At 48.2% G+C, this 15,918-nt stretch overlaps 1 protein-coding gene across 1 annotated transcript; it reads left to right on the forward strand.

Moving 5' to 3' along the window:
- The first annotated feature begins 369 nt into the window (after positions 1-369).
- On the forward strand, positions 370-15,448 carry HRG (histidine rich glycoprotein). The gene is made up of 8 exons (XM_056850363.1): positions 370-567; positions 2,764-2,874; positions 4,884-4,971; positions 7,136-7,306; positions 10,590-10,699; positions 11,698-11,787; positions 14,579-14,774; positions 14,856-15,448. The coding sequence occupies exons 1-8, from the start codon at positions 370-372 to the stop codon at positions 15,446-15,448; spliced, it is 1,557 nt and encodes a 518-aa protein (XP_056706341.1).
- Positions 15,449-15,918: the final 470 nt, after the last annotated feature.

Raw genomic sequence — 15,918 nt, forward strand, 5'->3', positions numbered from 1 at the left:
TATGGCAGGGCCGTGCCTTTCAAACTGCAGATTGCCATCTGGTTACTGCGGTGCCCGGCCTGTTGGCACGGAATCCCTTTGGCAAGAGGAGCCAACAGGACGTAGCCCATTTTGGTGGACTGGAAGAGCCACTGAATTTGGCTCCCCCACGATGTTTTGCAAGCCAGAACCAGTTGTTTGACAGGAACTCCCTGCTCCCCGTTTCTGTTCATTGTTAATAATTCCTTTTCTGTTTGCTCTTCCTAACTAGGAATCAAGGCTATTGCTTTGGTAATGCAGATGCCACAATTCAGTACAGCTGGAAGGGCTTTTCTGATGTAAACCTGGCAAAGGGGAGAAGGCCGGGGACCCTTGCATGCCGCAGTGCAAATGGAGCTGCTACCGGCCTTGGTGTTCTGCGCTGTTTTGCTCTGTTCTAATGCCCAGAGTCAACCTTCCGTGGCTTCTGCAGACTGCAACGACACAGAAAAAGATGCCAGGGTGGCACTCGACTTGATCAACAAACATCGCAGGGACGGCTACATATTCTCCCTCCTGCGCGTTGTAGATGCTCACGTCCAGCACGTTGTAAGTATCGCCGCTGACACTGACTTGAAAGATCGCCAGCTTATAAACTGGCACTAGGGTTGCCCGCTTCTGGGTGGAGCCTGGAGATCTCGTAGAATTACAGCTCACCTGGAGTTTCAGGAGTTCACCTGGAGAAAATGACTGCTTTGGAGGGCAGACTTCATGGCATTATACCCCACTGAACCCCCTCCGCTCCCCAAACCCCACCCTCCCTAAGCTCCACCCCCAAATCTCCAGGAATTTCCCAGCCTTCAGTTGACAACCCTAACTGGCCCTGATCTGCTGATCAGTGATGCTGCACCACATCTAGGCTTATTTACCCTAGTCAGAGATCTGTTTACATTGTTTACATTATGTTCTATCTTTTAAATCTGCTATATTTTTCATCCCACCCTTCCTGCCAGAAGGAAAGAGTGGCATATGTTGTTTAATCTTCCCAATCCTGAGTCTGAGAGAGAGAACGACTGCCCCACGTTCACCCAGAGAGCTTCATGGCAGAAAGGGAATTTGAACCCAGATCTTTGAGATCTGAGTCAGACATTTCAGCCACTACACCACACTGTCTCCTATATTTGGATTTACACAAAACAAAGGTTGAGGTGGTAAATTCTTTTAAAAGAATTCATCTCTCTGACGTAGCAGCTCTTAAATTTTCTCACTGCAGTGGCTGTTTAAGACAAGGATCACCATGTGATACTGAGTTGGTAAGCTTGAATCCTTTGCGGTCTTTTAAACAAATGTGTAAAACCAAAGCAGCCGTTGCTGAAGTAGAGGAGACACCCCAGTGTGATTTCCCCCCCCTTCTTCATTCGCATGTATGAAATCATATGTATGTACTCATCCCACGACGCCTCATCCTTGAAGCCTCTGAAAGTGAACTGAAATTGTGCACAAACTTCAAAATTGGCAACGTTTCAGAATTTTAATTTGACTTTTAAATTTCCTATTTTTTGCTTCTGAAATCCAGTGTTTAAAAAACCTAGCCAAATGTGAGTCCTTTTCAGTCTCGTTGGTTTTACACATCTCTCGCATGGAAATAATCATCGACCTGCATCGTACTGCTGTTGTGGCCTCTGACACCAATTAGTTAAACTGGTGTGCTGCTATAGAATGTGCATGAATATTCCAACTGCTCGGAAACAAATGCACGTTCACTGTTGAACTTCCATGAAAAGTGGTGGTTGATAGTTTTGTCGAATTTTCTTTTTTAAGCAGATGCGAATCGGAAATGTTGCCGAATTTTTGAATGTATGTGAAATTTCGTTTCAGTGTTAGTCACAATTACCGTTACCAGTTTCAGCACCAAATTAAACATAACATAAGAAAAGCCATGCTGGATCAGACCAAGGCCCATCAAGTCCAGCAGTCTGTTCACGCATTGGCCAACCAGGTGCTTCTAGGAAGCCCACAAACAAAGCAACGGCAGCAGCATTATCCTGCCTGTGTTCCACAGCACCTAATGTAATAGGTGTACTCCTCTGATATTGGAGAGAATTGGTATGCATCATGACTAGTAGCCATGGATAGCCCTCTCTTCTGTGAACAGGTCCACTCCCCTCTTAAAGCCTTAAGAACATCAGAAAAGCCATGCTGGATCAGACCAAGGCCCATCAAGTCCAGCAATCTGTTCACACAGCAGCCAACCAGGTGCCTCTAGGAAGCCCACAAACAAGACCACTGCAGCAGCATTATCTTGCTTGTGTTCCAATGCACCTAGTATAATAGGCATGCTGCTCTGATCCTGGAGAGAATAGGTATGCATCATGACTAGTATCCATTTTGACTAGCAGCCATGGATAGCCCTGTCCTCCATGAACATGTCTACTCCCCTCTTAAAGCCTTCCAAGTTGGCGGCCATCACCACATTATTAGTCAATATTGTTGGTTTGCACAGAATTGAGGAGAAATGACTCTGGAACAGGACTTTGTGGCTAGCTTTAAAAAATCAGCTTGCTCCTTCATACTCATGGCTACCAAGTGGGGGAATTCTTTGGGGGGTTTGTTCATGGTGGGTTCCATGATGCTGGGCAAATCATGTGGTTGGTTTTCATGTGATATTTGGGTTGAGTATGAGTGTTTTGAGCAGGCCCAGAAGGGACCTTTGCTTGGGTGGCCATCGGGACTCTCAGCAGCCCTGATCATACCAAGCATCTTCTGTTCACAAGCGATTCAACATGCTTCATTTCTTCCCCCCAGGAAAATGCATCCATCTTTTACTTTACTCTGGATATGGTGGAAACAGAGTGCCCCGTAATCTCCTGGAAGCAATGGGAAACCTGTGGATACGGACCGTTCTTTGGCACCTCGGCAAGTAGCAACGTCTTCCTTCCTTCTACTCGCATGTAACATTGACACTCTCCTCTGGGGATCGGTGCTTGGTGGCTAAAATGCCCCTGTAAAAATCGAGGGAGTTGGCTTTGAATATACAAGCACTTCATAGAATCATTGAATCCTAGAGTTGGAAGGGACCACCAGGGTCATCTAGTCCAACCCTCTGCACAATGCTGGAAATTCACAACTGCCTCCCCCTCGCACACACACCCAGTGATTCTTACTCTATGACCAGAAGATGGCCAAGATGCCTTCCCTCTCATCATCTGCCTAAGGTTATAGAATCAGCATTGCGGACAGATGGCCATCTAGCCTCTGCTTAAAAACCTCCAGGGAAGGAGAGCTTACCACCTCCCAAGGAAGCCCATTCCACTAAGGAACTGCTCTAACTGTTAGAAAATTCTTCCTAATGCCTAGACAGAAACTCTTTTGATTTAATTTCAACCCGTTGGTTCTGGTCCAACCTTCTGGGGCAACAGAAAACAACTCAGCACAATCCTCTATATGACAGCCCTTCAAGTACTTGAAGATGGTTATCATATCACCTCTCAGTCTTCTCCTCTTCAGGCTAAACACTTGGGGCATTACGTTTTGAAGGCCTGTGCTCACAATCAGATCTTTCAATATTGACTTGAAAAAAATAGGGATGCTCTGTTGACATTCTGACCCAGAGTTCCCAGAGCACAGGACTGCTTCCCCTGTTCATCCAAAGACTCACAATTGAGGGAGGAAAAGGTAACTGGACTGCTTGCTTTCCCCAGCATAGTGGTTAGGAGCGGTGTTATAGTGGTTAGGAGCGGTGGGCTCTAATCTGGAGAACCGGGTTCGATTCCTCACTCCTGCACATGAAGCCTGCTGGGTACTGCTGTCAACTGTCAGGATCAGGCATGACTTGCAAGCGTTCCCCCAGGGTAAATTCTTGCAAGAAGTAATCGGGACAATGTCTTTCTTTTCCAAAATGCCCCCTGGAATCCTGTTTCTAAAGATCCTACTGCCCCCTATAGGGTTGCCAACCTCCAGGTGGTGGCGGGAGATCTCCCGCTATTACAACTGATCTCCAGGCGAGAGGGATCAGTTCCCCTGGAGAAAATGACTGCTTTGGCAATTGGGCTGTATGGCACTATACCCCACTGAAGTTCCTCCCCTCCACAAACCCCACCTTCTTCAGGCTCCACCCCCAAAATCTCCAGGTATTTCCCAACCTGGAGCTGGAAACCCTATCCCCAAAGCACAATTGGTGGGGGGGGCATTTTGGGCTGCTCACAGAACAGATAAGCCAAGAGGGTTCCACTACATGGAATAGGGTTGCCAGCACCGTGGTGGGAAATTCCCAGAGATTTGGGGTGGAGCCTGGAGGGGGCAGAGTTTCAGGAGAGGAGGGACCTTAGCATGGTATAATGCCATGGAGTCTACCCTCCAAAGCAGCCATTTTCTCCAGGGGAAGTGATCTCTGTCATCTGGAGATCAGTTGTACTTCCAGAGCTTCAGGCCCCACCAGGAGTTAAGGTGGAAGCAAGTCATAATACCTTCAGAAACACTGCACTGGCTCCAACCCAATGTAAATCTGCTGCTTAGGGTTACCAGCTCCAGGTTGGGAAATACCTGGAGATTTGGGGAGTGGAGCCCGAGGAGGGCGTGGCTTGGAGAGGGGAGGGATTTCAGTGAGGTACAATGCCATTGAGTCCACCTTCCAAAGCAGCCATTTTCTCCAGGTGGACTGATCTTCGTCACCTGGAGAACATTTGTAATAGAGAACTCCAGCCACCACCTGGAGGTTGGCAACCCTACTGCTGCTCTCCACCTAGAAGACTCTGGGTGTTCAGATAGGATCACACTGATTTCTTTGTAACCAATAAGCCCTTACACATACTGCATTAATAAAACATAAGCCAGCTATTATCCAGCAGAAGAAGCAACCTCATGAATGGTTGTCTTTGGAAATTCTACTTGAATTACATACCTTACCTGTTCTTTTCCTTCCCCAGGACTTTGGACGATGTAACGCTGTTATCTATATTAATCGACCGTCCCGAAAAGAGAGGTTGTATGGATACAATTGTACTACGAGCCCAGGTACTCTCATCTTGTCAACAAGGTGGTTTCTAGCTTGGAAGGGGATTATATGCATTAATACCAGGGAGTCCCTGCGTTCACTTAGCTCTCATTGGCCTTTTATGCAGGGACGTTTCCCTGCGGTCACCTCCGATGACTGCTTCAGGGCTTCCTTTTAATTATGCATGCCTTTTCCACTATTCACAGAGGTCATCTTGCTCTCCCCCACCCCACCCCCACCACGCTTTGCCCGTGTTTTCCAGATGCTGGTTTAGCCAGAATCATTTAAAGCTGTTGAGGACCAGGCAGAGGCTCGATCAAAATGTGGCTCTATTGGGCAACAAAAACACGCTCACGCAAGTTTCCATGCACCCAGGGTCTTGTTTAAACTGCATGTAGCTATTGGTATATTTGGTTAATATAGCAGAGTTTGCCCAGTCATAGAAGCGTGATATTGAGGGCAGTAATAAAATCTCCCAAAAAGTATATTGCAAAAATAAAACTTATTCAAGTAGATTCTGCTCATATTCAGGTTGCACTTGAAAGGAAGAGAGAGAAGCCTAATCTAAAGAGTACTTTCCCTATCACAAGTGGCCAGCTGCTCCGGCATCATCTGTATGGGAGTATGAAGCACTGTTTAGGGGAGGGGCCTTAGGCCCATGTTCAATCCCCAGCATCTCCAGTTAAAGGGACTAGGCAAGTAGGTGATGTCTCTACCTGAGACCCTGGAGAGCCGCTGCCAGTCTGAATAGACAATACCAACTGTGATGGACCTTGATGATCTGATTCAGTATAAGGCAGTTTCATGTGTTCATGTGTTTCTACAGGAGAGACCTATAAATACATGTGATTCCATGAAAAGCCATGGGGAGAGTGGGAAAGACAGAGAGAGAGAGAGAGGAGGGGTCAGGGGGCAGCTCCCAGATTAAGACAAAAAAGAGAGGGACATCCCATTAAAGGAGATAATGCTCATGCATACACGGAGTGATGTAGCGCCCCCCAACGTCCAGGCATCCTGAGTCACTCACTCCAACAGTGCTAGGGATTTTCTTTTTTACCAGCAATGAACATTCAACAATGACATCCCTCGCCTGCCACCTGAAGTGGTGCAGTCTCCTCAACTGCATCAGGATTCTACCCCTTCATTCCACGGCTTGTGCGGACCAGGCAGAGGCTTGATCAAAAGGTGATGCAGGTGGGCAAGAAAAGCATATTCGCACAAGGTTCCATGCGCTCAGGGTCTCGTTTAGACAACATGTAGCATCATCGTGCATGCAGCATTAGCATATCAATGCACAAGGTCAGGGGGTGCACAAAAGTTTCATGTGAGGCAACTGATAATCTAGTTTCAGGTCGGTTACGCATGGGTACTTTCCCTTACGTTCGTCCCGGTCTGTTTCAGGTGTTCTAAGGAGTCATGCATGAGCTTTCTGTCCATTAGACCTCACTGCCACCCCTTGCAAATCCTGGGACTTCCCATTCCTCTATTAACCTGATTCTTCCATCTCCCCTGAGCTCAGCCCAGGTGAAATCCCCATGCATAAGGCAAAGCGGGGGACACAGAAGCTTGGTTTCTCTCACAGAAAGAACTACAGCAAATTACAAAGCAGCATGTCAACAGGGGGGATTCAAATGCTTCCTGCTTCCTTGTTCTTTCTGAGCAGAAGAAAGGCATTTAGAAAGTAGTCTTGGGTTTCTCTCCCCCCCCCATTCCTTTTAGGGAGTTCCGCTTTGTTTTTTAAAATGCTTTTTGACTCGGCACTTGGGTTTCTGTGGGGGGAGAGGGACACTTCTCTCTCAAAGAAAGAACTACAGCCAGTTGCAAAGCGGCATTTCAAGGGGCGGGGACTCAAAAGTTTCTTATTTTGAGCTTGGAGACTGCTAATGCATAGCTTCACAAGAAGAAAGTGTGGGTCCAGCGAGCTACCAACCTCAGGTAAAATTCCCACGCATAAGCAACCTCAGTGAGATTCTCAATTTGTACTGGAAAGGATTTCTTGCCTGCCGGCATCACGTTCAAATCAGGCCATTGAGGGTTCACTATTCGGCTCCCTTCCTCAGACTCCAAGCTTTGAGAGTTCAAAATTTTGCCTAACGCTGGAATTATTTTCACCCAGCTCCAATTTACACAGGCAAGATCCTCAGTACCTGTGCTACAGTGCTGATAACCATGCTCTTTTCACAGTTCCGCCCCAATTATATGAGTGCAAGCGATGTCCAGTAAAAATAATAGTCTTGGAAAACATTCAGCAATACATGGAAGAAGCTGAGAGGGTCCTGGAACACTACTATCAAGAGAGCAACCAGACGAAGGGTTTCAAGGTGGATAAAGTCACAAAAGTTTTATTGGCGGTATGTATCAAAGACAAGAAATCAGAAGGAGGTTGAGACTGAGAAGGGCAGCCTTGAAGGAGCTAGAAAAGATTCTGAAGTGTAAGGATGTGTCACTGACCACCAAGATCAAGTTAATTCATGCCATCGTATTCCCTATTACTATGTATGGGTGTGAAAGCTGGACATTGAAGAAAGCTGGTAGGAAGAAAGTAGGTTCCTTTGAAATGTGGTTTTGGAGGAGAGTGTTATGGATACTGTGGACTGCCAAAAAAAAAAATCAGCAGGTTATAGATCAGATCTAGCCGGAACTGACCCTAGAAGCTAAAGTGACTAAACTGAGGCTGTCGTACTTTGGTCACATTACGAGAAGACAAGAGTCATTGGAAAGGACTGTCATGCTAGGAAAAGTTGAGGGCAGCAGGAAAAGAGGAAGACCCAACAAGAGATGGATTGACTCAATAAAGGAAGCCACAGCTCTCAGTTTGCAAGATCTGAGCAAGGCTGTCGAGGATAGGACTCTTTGGAGGACATTGATTCATAGGGTCGCCATGAGTCGGAAGCGACTTGACAGCACTTGACACACACACATCAAAGTTAGTCTTAGGGATTCTCAGCCAGAACTGCCCCCCCCCCGGAATATTGTGCTAGTGTTTGGCTGTTGGGAATCGTTTGCAATTGGACTGGCTTATCCACAGTGAATGATCCAGTGTGGAAGGTTTGCTGCACAGCCAGGACAGCACAACATCCAGTGACGTGAGGATGCAGCCCAGAGAAGAATGCTTTATAGACTAGGAAGTGATAGAGGTGAACAGGCGCCAGCCAGCCGAGTTCCAACCATGCACAGATTTATTGCAGTGCAGTAAAATAATCACACAGGGCACTCTGGTGTACATTTATTAGTTACTGTGAGTCCTCATGAGTGCCACTTGTTAATTAAGGACTCACAGCAACCAGTGTTTGTGCGGTACACACTTTATGGGTTATTGATCTACAATTTCAATTATCAGTAATGTTCAAGGTATCTAACTTCAGATACACAGATGGACTTTCTTGTACTGGGGCTTCATTTATAGAATCATAGAGTTGGAAGGGGCCATCAGGGTCATCTAGTTCAACCCCCTGCACAATGCAGGAAATTCCCCCACACACACACACCCAGTGACCCCTACTCCATGCCCAGAAGATGGCCAAGATGCCCTCCCTCTCATCATCTGCTTAAGGTCAAAGAAACAGCATTCCTGACAGATGGCCATCTAGCCTCTGCTTAAAAATCTCCAAGGAAGGAGAGCTCACCACCTCCCAAGGAAGCCTGTTCCACTGAGGAACCACTCGAACTGTTAGAAAATTCCTCTGTTCCTCTGAATCTGGACATTGACTCACTCTTGAATTACTAAAGACTTCTGACCCTGAGCTAGGGGGAGATCCCCACCAAAGTCAGGAGGGGCACAGGCTAGGGTTGCCAACTCCAGGTCGGGAAATTCCTGGAGATCTTAGGGGTGGAATGTGGGAATGGCAGGGTTTGGGGAGGGGAGAGTAAAATGCCATACAGTCCAACTTCCAGTGCAGCCATTTTCTCCAGGGGAACTGATCCCTGTAGTGTGGAGGTCAGTTGTAATTGCAGGAGACCTCCAGGTCTCACCTGGAGGTTGGGAACCCTAGTGCAGGCGGCAGGCTGGCCTTGGTCTTCTTTTGCTCTTCATGATGCCAGCGGAAGCCCCACCAATTCCCAAATGGGAGAAAAGAATCAGATTAAACTTTGGATAGCCACTAAATCAATCCTTTAAAAAATTGATGGTGCGTTGGTTTGTGGAGAGGCAGATCGCCCACCACTAATTGCCTCCACTTTTACAGGCCCTGCTGCCCTTGAGTCTCTAAATAAGCTGGACAAGCAGAAAGTAATCAGAGGAAACTTTCCTCCTCCATTAATCTCCATGCCAGGAACAGTTTGCTGTTAAAGGCTCAGGAATGTACCCAGAGAGTTCCAGGAGAGGGGAGTGCCTTTCATTCAACCAGGAAAGTTTGCCCTGGTAGGGTTGCCAGACCCAGCCTGACAGCTAGCCAGGGTGGCCAACTCTGGGTAAGGAACTTACCTTAGCAAAGTATGCATGTGGCACCTCCCCAAGCTAACACCAGCTGGGTCAGAGCTGAGACCCTGTGGGGATGTCTCAGGCCCCCTGCAGGTAGGGTTGCCAACCTTCAGGTAGTAGCTGGAGATCTCCTGCTATTACAACTGTTCTTCAGCCGATAGAGATCATTTCACCTGGAGGAAATGGCCGCTTTGGCAACTGGACACGTTGGCATTGAAGTCCCTCCCCTTCCCAAACTCCACCCTCCTCAGGCTCCGCCCCCCAAATCTCCAGGTATTTTCCCACCCGGAGTTGGCAACCCTACCTGTAGGGTTGCCAGCTCTGGGTGGGGAAATGCCTGGAGATTTGGGGGGGTGGAGCCTAGGGAGGGCAGGGTTTGAGGAGGGGAGGGGAAGGACCTCAGTAGGTTATAATGCCATAGAGTCCACCTTCCAAAGCATTCAGTTTCTCCAGGGCAACTAGAGTTGCTAACCTCCAGGAGGTTAGAGTTGCTAACCTCCAGGTGGTTGCTAACCTACAGATCTGGGATTGCAACTGATCTCCAGGTGACAGAGATCAGTTCCCCTGGAGAAAATGGCTGCTTTGGAAGGTGGACTCTATGGCATTATACCCCACTGAAGTCCCTCCCCTCCTCAAACCCTGTCCTCCTCGGATTGCTCCACCAAAATCTCCAGGAATTTCCCAACCCAGAGCTGGCAATCCTAAGTGGAACAGACCTGTAGTCTGGAAACCAGTTGTAATTCTAGAAGACTTCTAGGACCCTACCTGGAGGTTGCAACCCTATAACCAGTGGGAGACCAAGGGGGGCATGGGCGCAACTGTTGGCAACAACATGATATCACTTCCAGGAAAACCCGGAACTGATGTCACACCTCTCTAGGAATTACCAAAAACTCTATGGTCAACCAATAAAGTTTTCAGGGATTCCTAGAGAGGACCGGCATCACTTCCGGGTTTTCCCCAGAAGTAATATCAGGCATTGCCAATGTCCACCAGCCCCCAATGTTCTACCTTAGATTTTCTGCATTTCCTATTTTTCTCCTACCGCCTCTTAGAGCAGCAGAGAGAAAAAAGAGGTCAGGAGGGGATCTCCCACCCTGACAGGGGACTGGTTACCTTGCTGCAATAGGTTAGGATATCAGCTAAGTGAGCCTAGTTTTTTTTATATATGTTCAGTTATTCTCTTTGGTCTCATATAAATCTGTTCAATGCAGGTAGCAGATCGTACTGGATATCGTGTAGAATTTACCATAAAGGAGACCATCTGCCCCAAAACCAAACTTCTATCACAGTTGTCTGGGTGTGAATTTCTTCCTGATAAATATGCCGTAAGTACAGACCTAAACAAGGTCTAGTATAGAATCAAAGGCGCAAAACTACCAGGGAATTATAGGGAACTACTTGGGGAGTTAAATTATTGCATCTCAGCAACTTTGACTAGAAAAATTTTGTTCATTTTGGGCACCCTACTTCGTTGTTAGAATTTTAAAGGATGCCAAGTGTGTTTTTCAAGATTACTCCTTTTCTCTTTTTAAAGGCTAACAGCAAAGAAGGGGACCAGGTTTCCAACAGCAAAACTGAGGGAAGGTTGAAGAGTTAAACCTGCTCTCCCTTGCCTTCCCAGCCCCAAGGCAAATTGAGGCTGCTGCATAAGACTGCAGTTGCATTTTATGGGCAGAACACGATCTTTGTCTGACTTGTTTGAGCCCTGGGAGCCACGGTGTGTTGACCTGGGTTCAGATCATCACGAAATTCACTGATGCTATTTCTTAGCCCTGTCTGCCTCACAGGGTTGTTGTCAAGTTAAACATGTGAGGATTATTTATGTCACCCTAACCTTTTCGGAAAGATAAACATTCTGACACACTGTAATTTCTCCCGTTCTAACTTTGGCTCCCAATATATCCCTGCAGGGAGAGATGTTCTTACGGCATATATGGATTGCTGTAACACCCCATCAATGTTCTTCTATAGCTCGGGGCGGGGAGTGGGAGGGGGGTGGACCGAATCCAAATTTAGGAAAAGTTGTCAGACAAGGCTGAAAAAGGGGGGAGACAACGGGAAAAGCCTTTGCTTAGCCTTTTGTAAGTTGCCGTCTCAGTTCCCCCATCCGTAAAATGGGAAGAATCGCTGCCTCACAGAGGAGGTTGCGAAGAGTCGTGGAGAATGTAGAGAAATACAAACATGTGTCAAGTGTGCCTGCCAATAAGGAGCACCTTTGATTTGTCGAAGCTCTCTCTCCGTCCCTGCTTGCCCTCAAAAAGTGACCCCAGCCTCAGCATTCATTCAATTCAAGAGGACAAACATGTTTTCTTTCCCTGTGCAGCACACTGGATTCTGCATCGGAAGAGTACTAAATGGCACAAAAGACCTGGACGGTGTGGAATTAGAGTCTTGCGAAATCTACGATATCCAAGTAAGTGGGCCATTTGTTCTGATTCATTGCATGGCTCATCCGGAAAGGAGATTCATTTTAACCTGGGCGTTGACAGATAGCATGGACGTGAATTATAGTGTATGAATTCCATGCAATGTTGATTCTGTGACCTTAGGCAGATGATGAGAGGGAGGGCATCTTGGCCATCTTCTGGTCACTAGTGGTGTGGAGGGGGGAGCCAGTTGTGAGTTTCCTGCATTGTGCAGGGGGTTGGACTTGATGGCCCTGGTGGTCCCTTCCAACTCTATGATTCTATGATTCTAGTAGTGTGCCCTCCTGCCCTGACCTCGATAGCCCAGGCTAACTGGATTTTGTCAGATCTCGGAAGCTAAACAGAATCAGCCCTGGTTAGTACTTGGATGGGAGACCACCAAGGAATGCCAGGGTCGCTGCGCAGAGGAAGGCAATGGCAAACCGCCTCTGTTAGTCTCTTGCCATGAAAACCCTACAGGGTTGCCATAAGTCAGCTTGTGACTTGACAGCAAAACAACAACAACAACTGCCCTTCCATTGCAAAAGCAGTTTGTGAAGTTGCATGAAAGGATGACGGTCAAGGAAAGCAGGCCGATAACCACCACACACACACACACACACACACTTAGATCCCCAGAAACTAGAAAAACTAAAACTCACTTCATCAGAGCTAGTCAGAGGTAGTTATAAACATCTGCTGAACATAATAACTCCAAATCAATTCTGTATTCTGCTTTCGGCAGTGATGGCTCTAGGTTATGCTTTTGTGTGGCTGTGAAATCTCCACAGACAAGCCTTCCATCTGCCCGTAGAACAAAACTGTCAGGCTTTTGGAAGACCACCTTTGGAACTAAGGGAGGTCCGTCAGGGCCCGGGGCTTCTTAGACAGAGATTTCCACCAAACAAGAGCCCTAGCTGAAAATGGCATGGCTAAGGTTGCCAGCCTCCAGGTGGTGGAGGGAGATCTCCCGCTATTACAACTGATTTCCAGGCGATAGAAATCAGTCCCCCTGGAGAAAATGGCCACTTTGGCCATTGGACTCTGTGGCAATGAGGTCCCTCCCCTCTCCAAACCCTGCCCTCCTCAGACGCCACCCCCAAAATCTCCAGGTAGTTCCCAATCGGGAGCTGGCAACTCTAGCCATGACAGCCGGATGGTCTTTGGGCCAGGGATCACCAGGAGATTATCCGAGGAGGAGCACCAGACTCTCTTGGGGGTGTAGCGGAAAAGGCAGTCAAGCAATTATGATGGTCCCAACTCAAGTTGAATATGTGCCTTCCAAAGAGTTTCTGTTAGGGTCCCCGCTGCTGCATTCTGGACTAACTGTAATTTCCGGAGCAGCCTCAGGGATAGCTCTGTGTAGAGTGAGTTACAGTAGTCCAGTCTGGAGGTGACCATTGAGTGGATCACTGTGGCTAAGTCGGCAAGTTGCCGGGCCTGGCGAAGATGAAAAAAAGCCAAGCTAGCAACGTTAATGACCTGGGCCTTCAGCAAAAGGGAGGCATCCAGGATCACTCCCAGACTCTTGACTGAGGCAGACTATGTCAGCTGCACCTCCTCAAGGGCTGGCAAAAGATTCACCCAACCTGAACCAGCCCAGCCACAGGATTTAGCTTTAGGCGGCTCTCTTTTAACCATCCCACTACAGCCTCCAAGCAATTGGCCAAAACAACTGAGGCAGTCCATCAGAAGATAACATGGGTTTCATCAGCATACTGATGGTAACCCAGCCCCAAACTCTGAATCAGCTAGGTGAGGGGGCGCATATACATGTTGAAAAGCATTGGGGAGAGGATTGCCCCTTGGGAAACCCCATACTAGGGGGAGGCAGGTAGAGGTTGTCTCTCCTAGCGCTACCCTCTGTCCCCAACCTTGGAGAAATGTGATCAGCCACTGTAGGGCAGTCCCACAAAGTCCAATGGCGCCAAGGCGGTGGGTCACAAGATCGTAGTTGACCATGTCAAACACAGCTGATAGATCGAGCAAAACCAGCAGCGCTGACCCACCCCGACTACAAACAAAAGATGGGTTATCTGTGAAGAAACTTCTAAGTAATACATGTACATTAGTATGGTGCCCAGATCATGTGGAGTGATGGTATCGCTTTACTCTGCTCTGGTTAGACCTCGCCTAGAGTATTGTGTTCAGTTTTGGGCACCACAATTTCAGAAAGATGTAGACAAGCTGGAACGTGTCCAGAGGAGGGCAACAAAGATGGTGAGGGGTCTGGAGACCAAGTCCTATGAGGGAAGGTTGAAGGGGCTGGGTATGTTTAGCCTGAAGAGAAGACTGAGAGGGGATATGATAACCATCTTCAAGTACTTGAAGGGCTGTCATATAGAGGAGGGTGCCGAGTTGTTTTCTGTTGCCCCAGAAGGTTGGACCAGAACCAACGGGTTGAAATTAAATCAGAAGGGTTTCCATCTAGTCATTAGGAAGAAATTTCTAACAGTTAGAGCGGTTCCTCAGTGGAACAGGCTTCCTCGGGAGGTGGTGAAAACCTCCTTCCCTGGAGGTTTTTAAGAGAGGCTAGATGGCCATCTGTCAGCAATGCTGATTCTATGACCTTAGGCAGATGATGAGAGGGAGGGCATCTTGGCCATCTTCTGGGCATGGAGTAGGGGTCACTGGGGTTGTGGGGGGGAGGTAGTTGTGAATTTCCTGCATTGTGCAGGGGGTTGGACTAGATGACCCTGGTGGTCCCTTCCAACTCTATGATTCATTTGTTTGTTTCTTGTTCTCCTTGGTGACACACGCATGTTTCAATGGTGGCTCTCTTCTTGGCAGCTCGAGAAGTACGGGAGACATCCCATCCATGGTCACCACCAAAATGATTCCAGAGAACACCATCACCGCTGTAATGCTTCTAGGCACGGATGCCGACACCTACATCACCATCACCTTCACCGCTGCAATGCTTCTGGGCATGGAAGCCATCACCACCATCCTCACCATCACCATCACCCTCCCCACCACCACCATCACCACCATTCTCCCCATCACCACCACCACCATTCTCCCCATCATCATCGTCCCCACCACCGCCATCATCGTCCCCACCACCATCGCAGCCGTTGTCCCTGTGGCTCTGCAGGGAACAAAGGTCGTTCGAATTCCTCCAAAGAGATCCAAGAAGAAGACTACCCAGGCTTTCCTTCTCCTCCCGGACCCCGTTACCCTCCTCCACCCCCAGGCGGCCCACACCACCTTCCTCCCAGTCAATTTCCCCCGCCACCAGCTGGGCCTCCGCCTCTTCCAGGTCAACCATCCTGGCTTCCACCTCTTCATCGCCATGCAGAAGGACCTGATTTTCATCCACCGGCACGATTGCCCTGTGGCCCCCACCGCCATGAGCACAGGCGGAACAACGCAATCCACGAAAGAGGTGAAGACTGCTCCTCAAAGGAGCGCGACTCGTTCCGATCCCCCCAGTCTTTCTCTGAGGCCGAGGTTGGTTCCGTCTATCGCATTCCACTGGCGAGTGAAGACGATGTTCTCCAGGCTCCCGGTGCCGACTTCCCCTTCCCTTCACATGGCGGATACGAGAAACCAGATGCTCAGCCTTTCCCACTAACCCCTTCGGAATCAGAATCGTGTCCAGGAAAGCCCATCTTTGATCTGCCAATTGACCTGCTGTCTTTGTACCCCCCTACCCATATACCCTGAACACATTTCCATTCAATGGCAGCATTTGGAATTATGAATATGTAGTTTGCTTGGCATCAGCCAGGTAGTATTACTGCCTCTGAGCTACAATAAAAATGTCTGTGCACCCAAAAAAAAAAAACCACACTCTTCTTTCCTTCATTTCTGGACTCAGACAAAAAGGAATACATGTAAAGAAGTTCCCTAGGTTATTTCTGGACAGCAGTGCTTCCATTGTGTGATCCTTTTTGTGGATTTAGCGTGGTGTAGTGGTTAAGAGCAGTAGACTCTAATCTGGAGAACCGGGTTTGATTCCCCACTCTTCCACATGAACGGCGGAGGCTAATCTGGTGAACCTGGCTGGTTTCCCCATTCTTCCACATGAAGCCTGCTGGGTGACCTTGGGCTGGTCACAGTTCTCTTAGAGCTCTCTCAGCCCCACCTACTTTACTGGGTGTCTGTTGTAGGACGGGGGAGGGAAGGTGATTGTA

The sequence above is a fragment of the Euleptes europaea genome, chromosome 5, assembly GCF_029931775.1.
Source record: "Euleptes europaea isolate rEulEur1 chromosome 5, rEulEur1.hap1, whole genome shotgun sequence".
Classification (NCBI taxonomy): Eukaryota; Metazoa; Chordata; class Lepidosauria; order Squamata; family Sphaerodactylidae; genus Euleptes; species Euleptes europaea.

Excerpts from the sequence above, each read along its gene's own strand:
- HRG (XM_056850363.1), top strand. The coding sequence starts at position 370 with ATGGAGCTGCTACCGGCCTTGGTGTTCTGCGCTGTTTTGCTCTGTTCT. Across the intron at positions 568-2,763 it reads ATGCTCACGTCCAGCACGTT|GAAAATGCATCCATCTTTTA; the intron begins GTAAGTATCGCC and ends TCTTCCCCCCAG. Across the intron at positions 4,972-7,135 it reads CAATTGTACTACGAGCCCAG|TTCCGCCCCAATTATATGAG; the intron begins GTACTCTCATCT and ends CTCTTTTCACAG.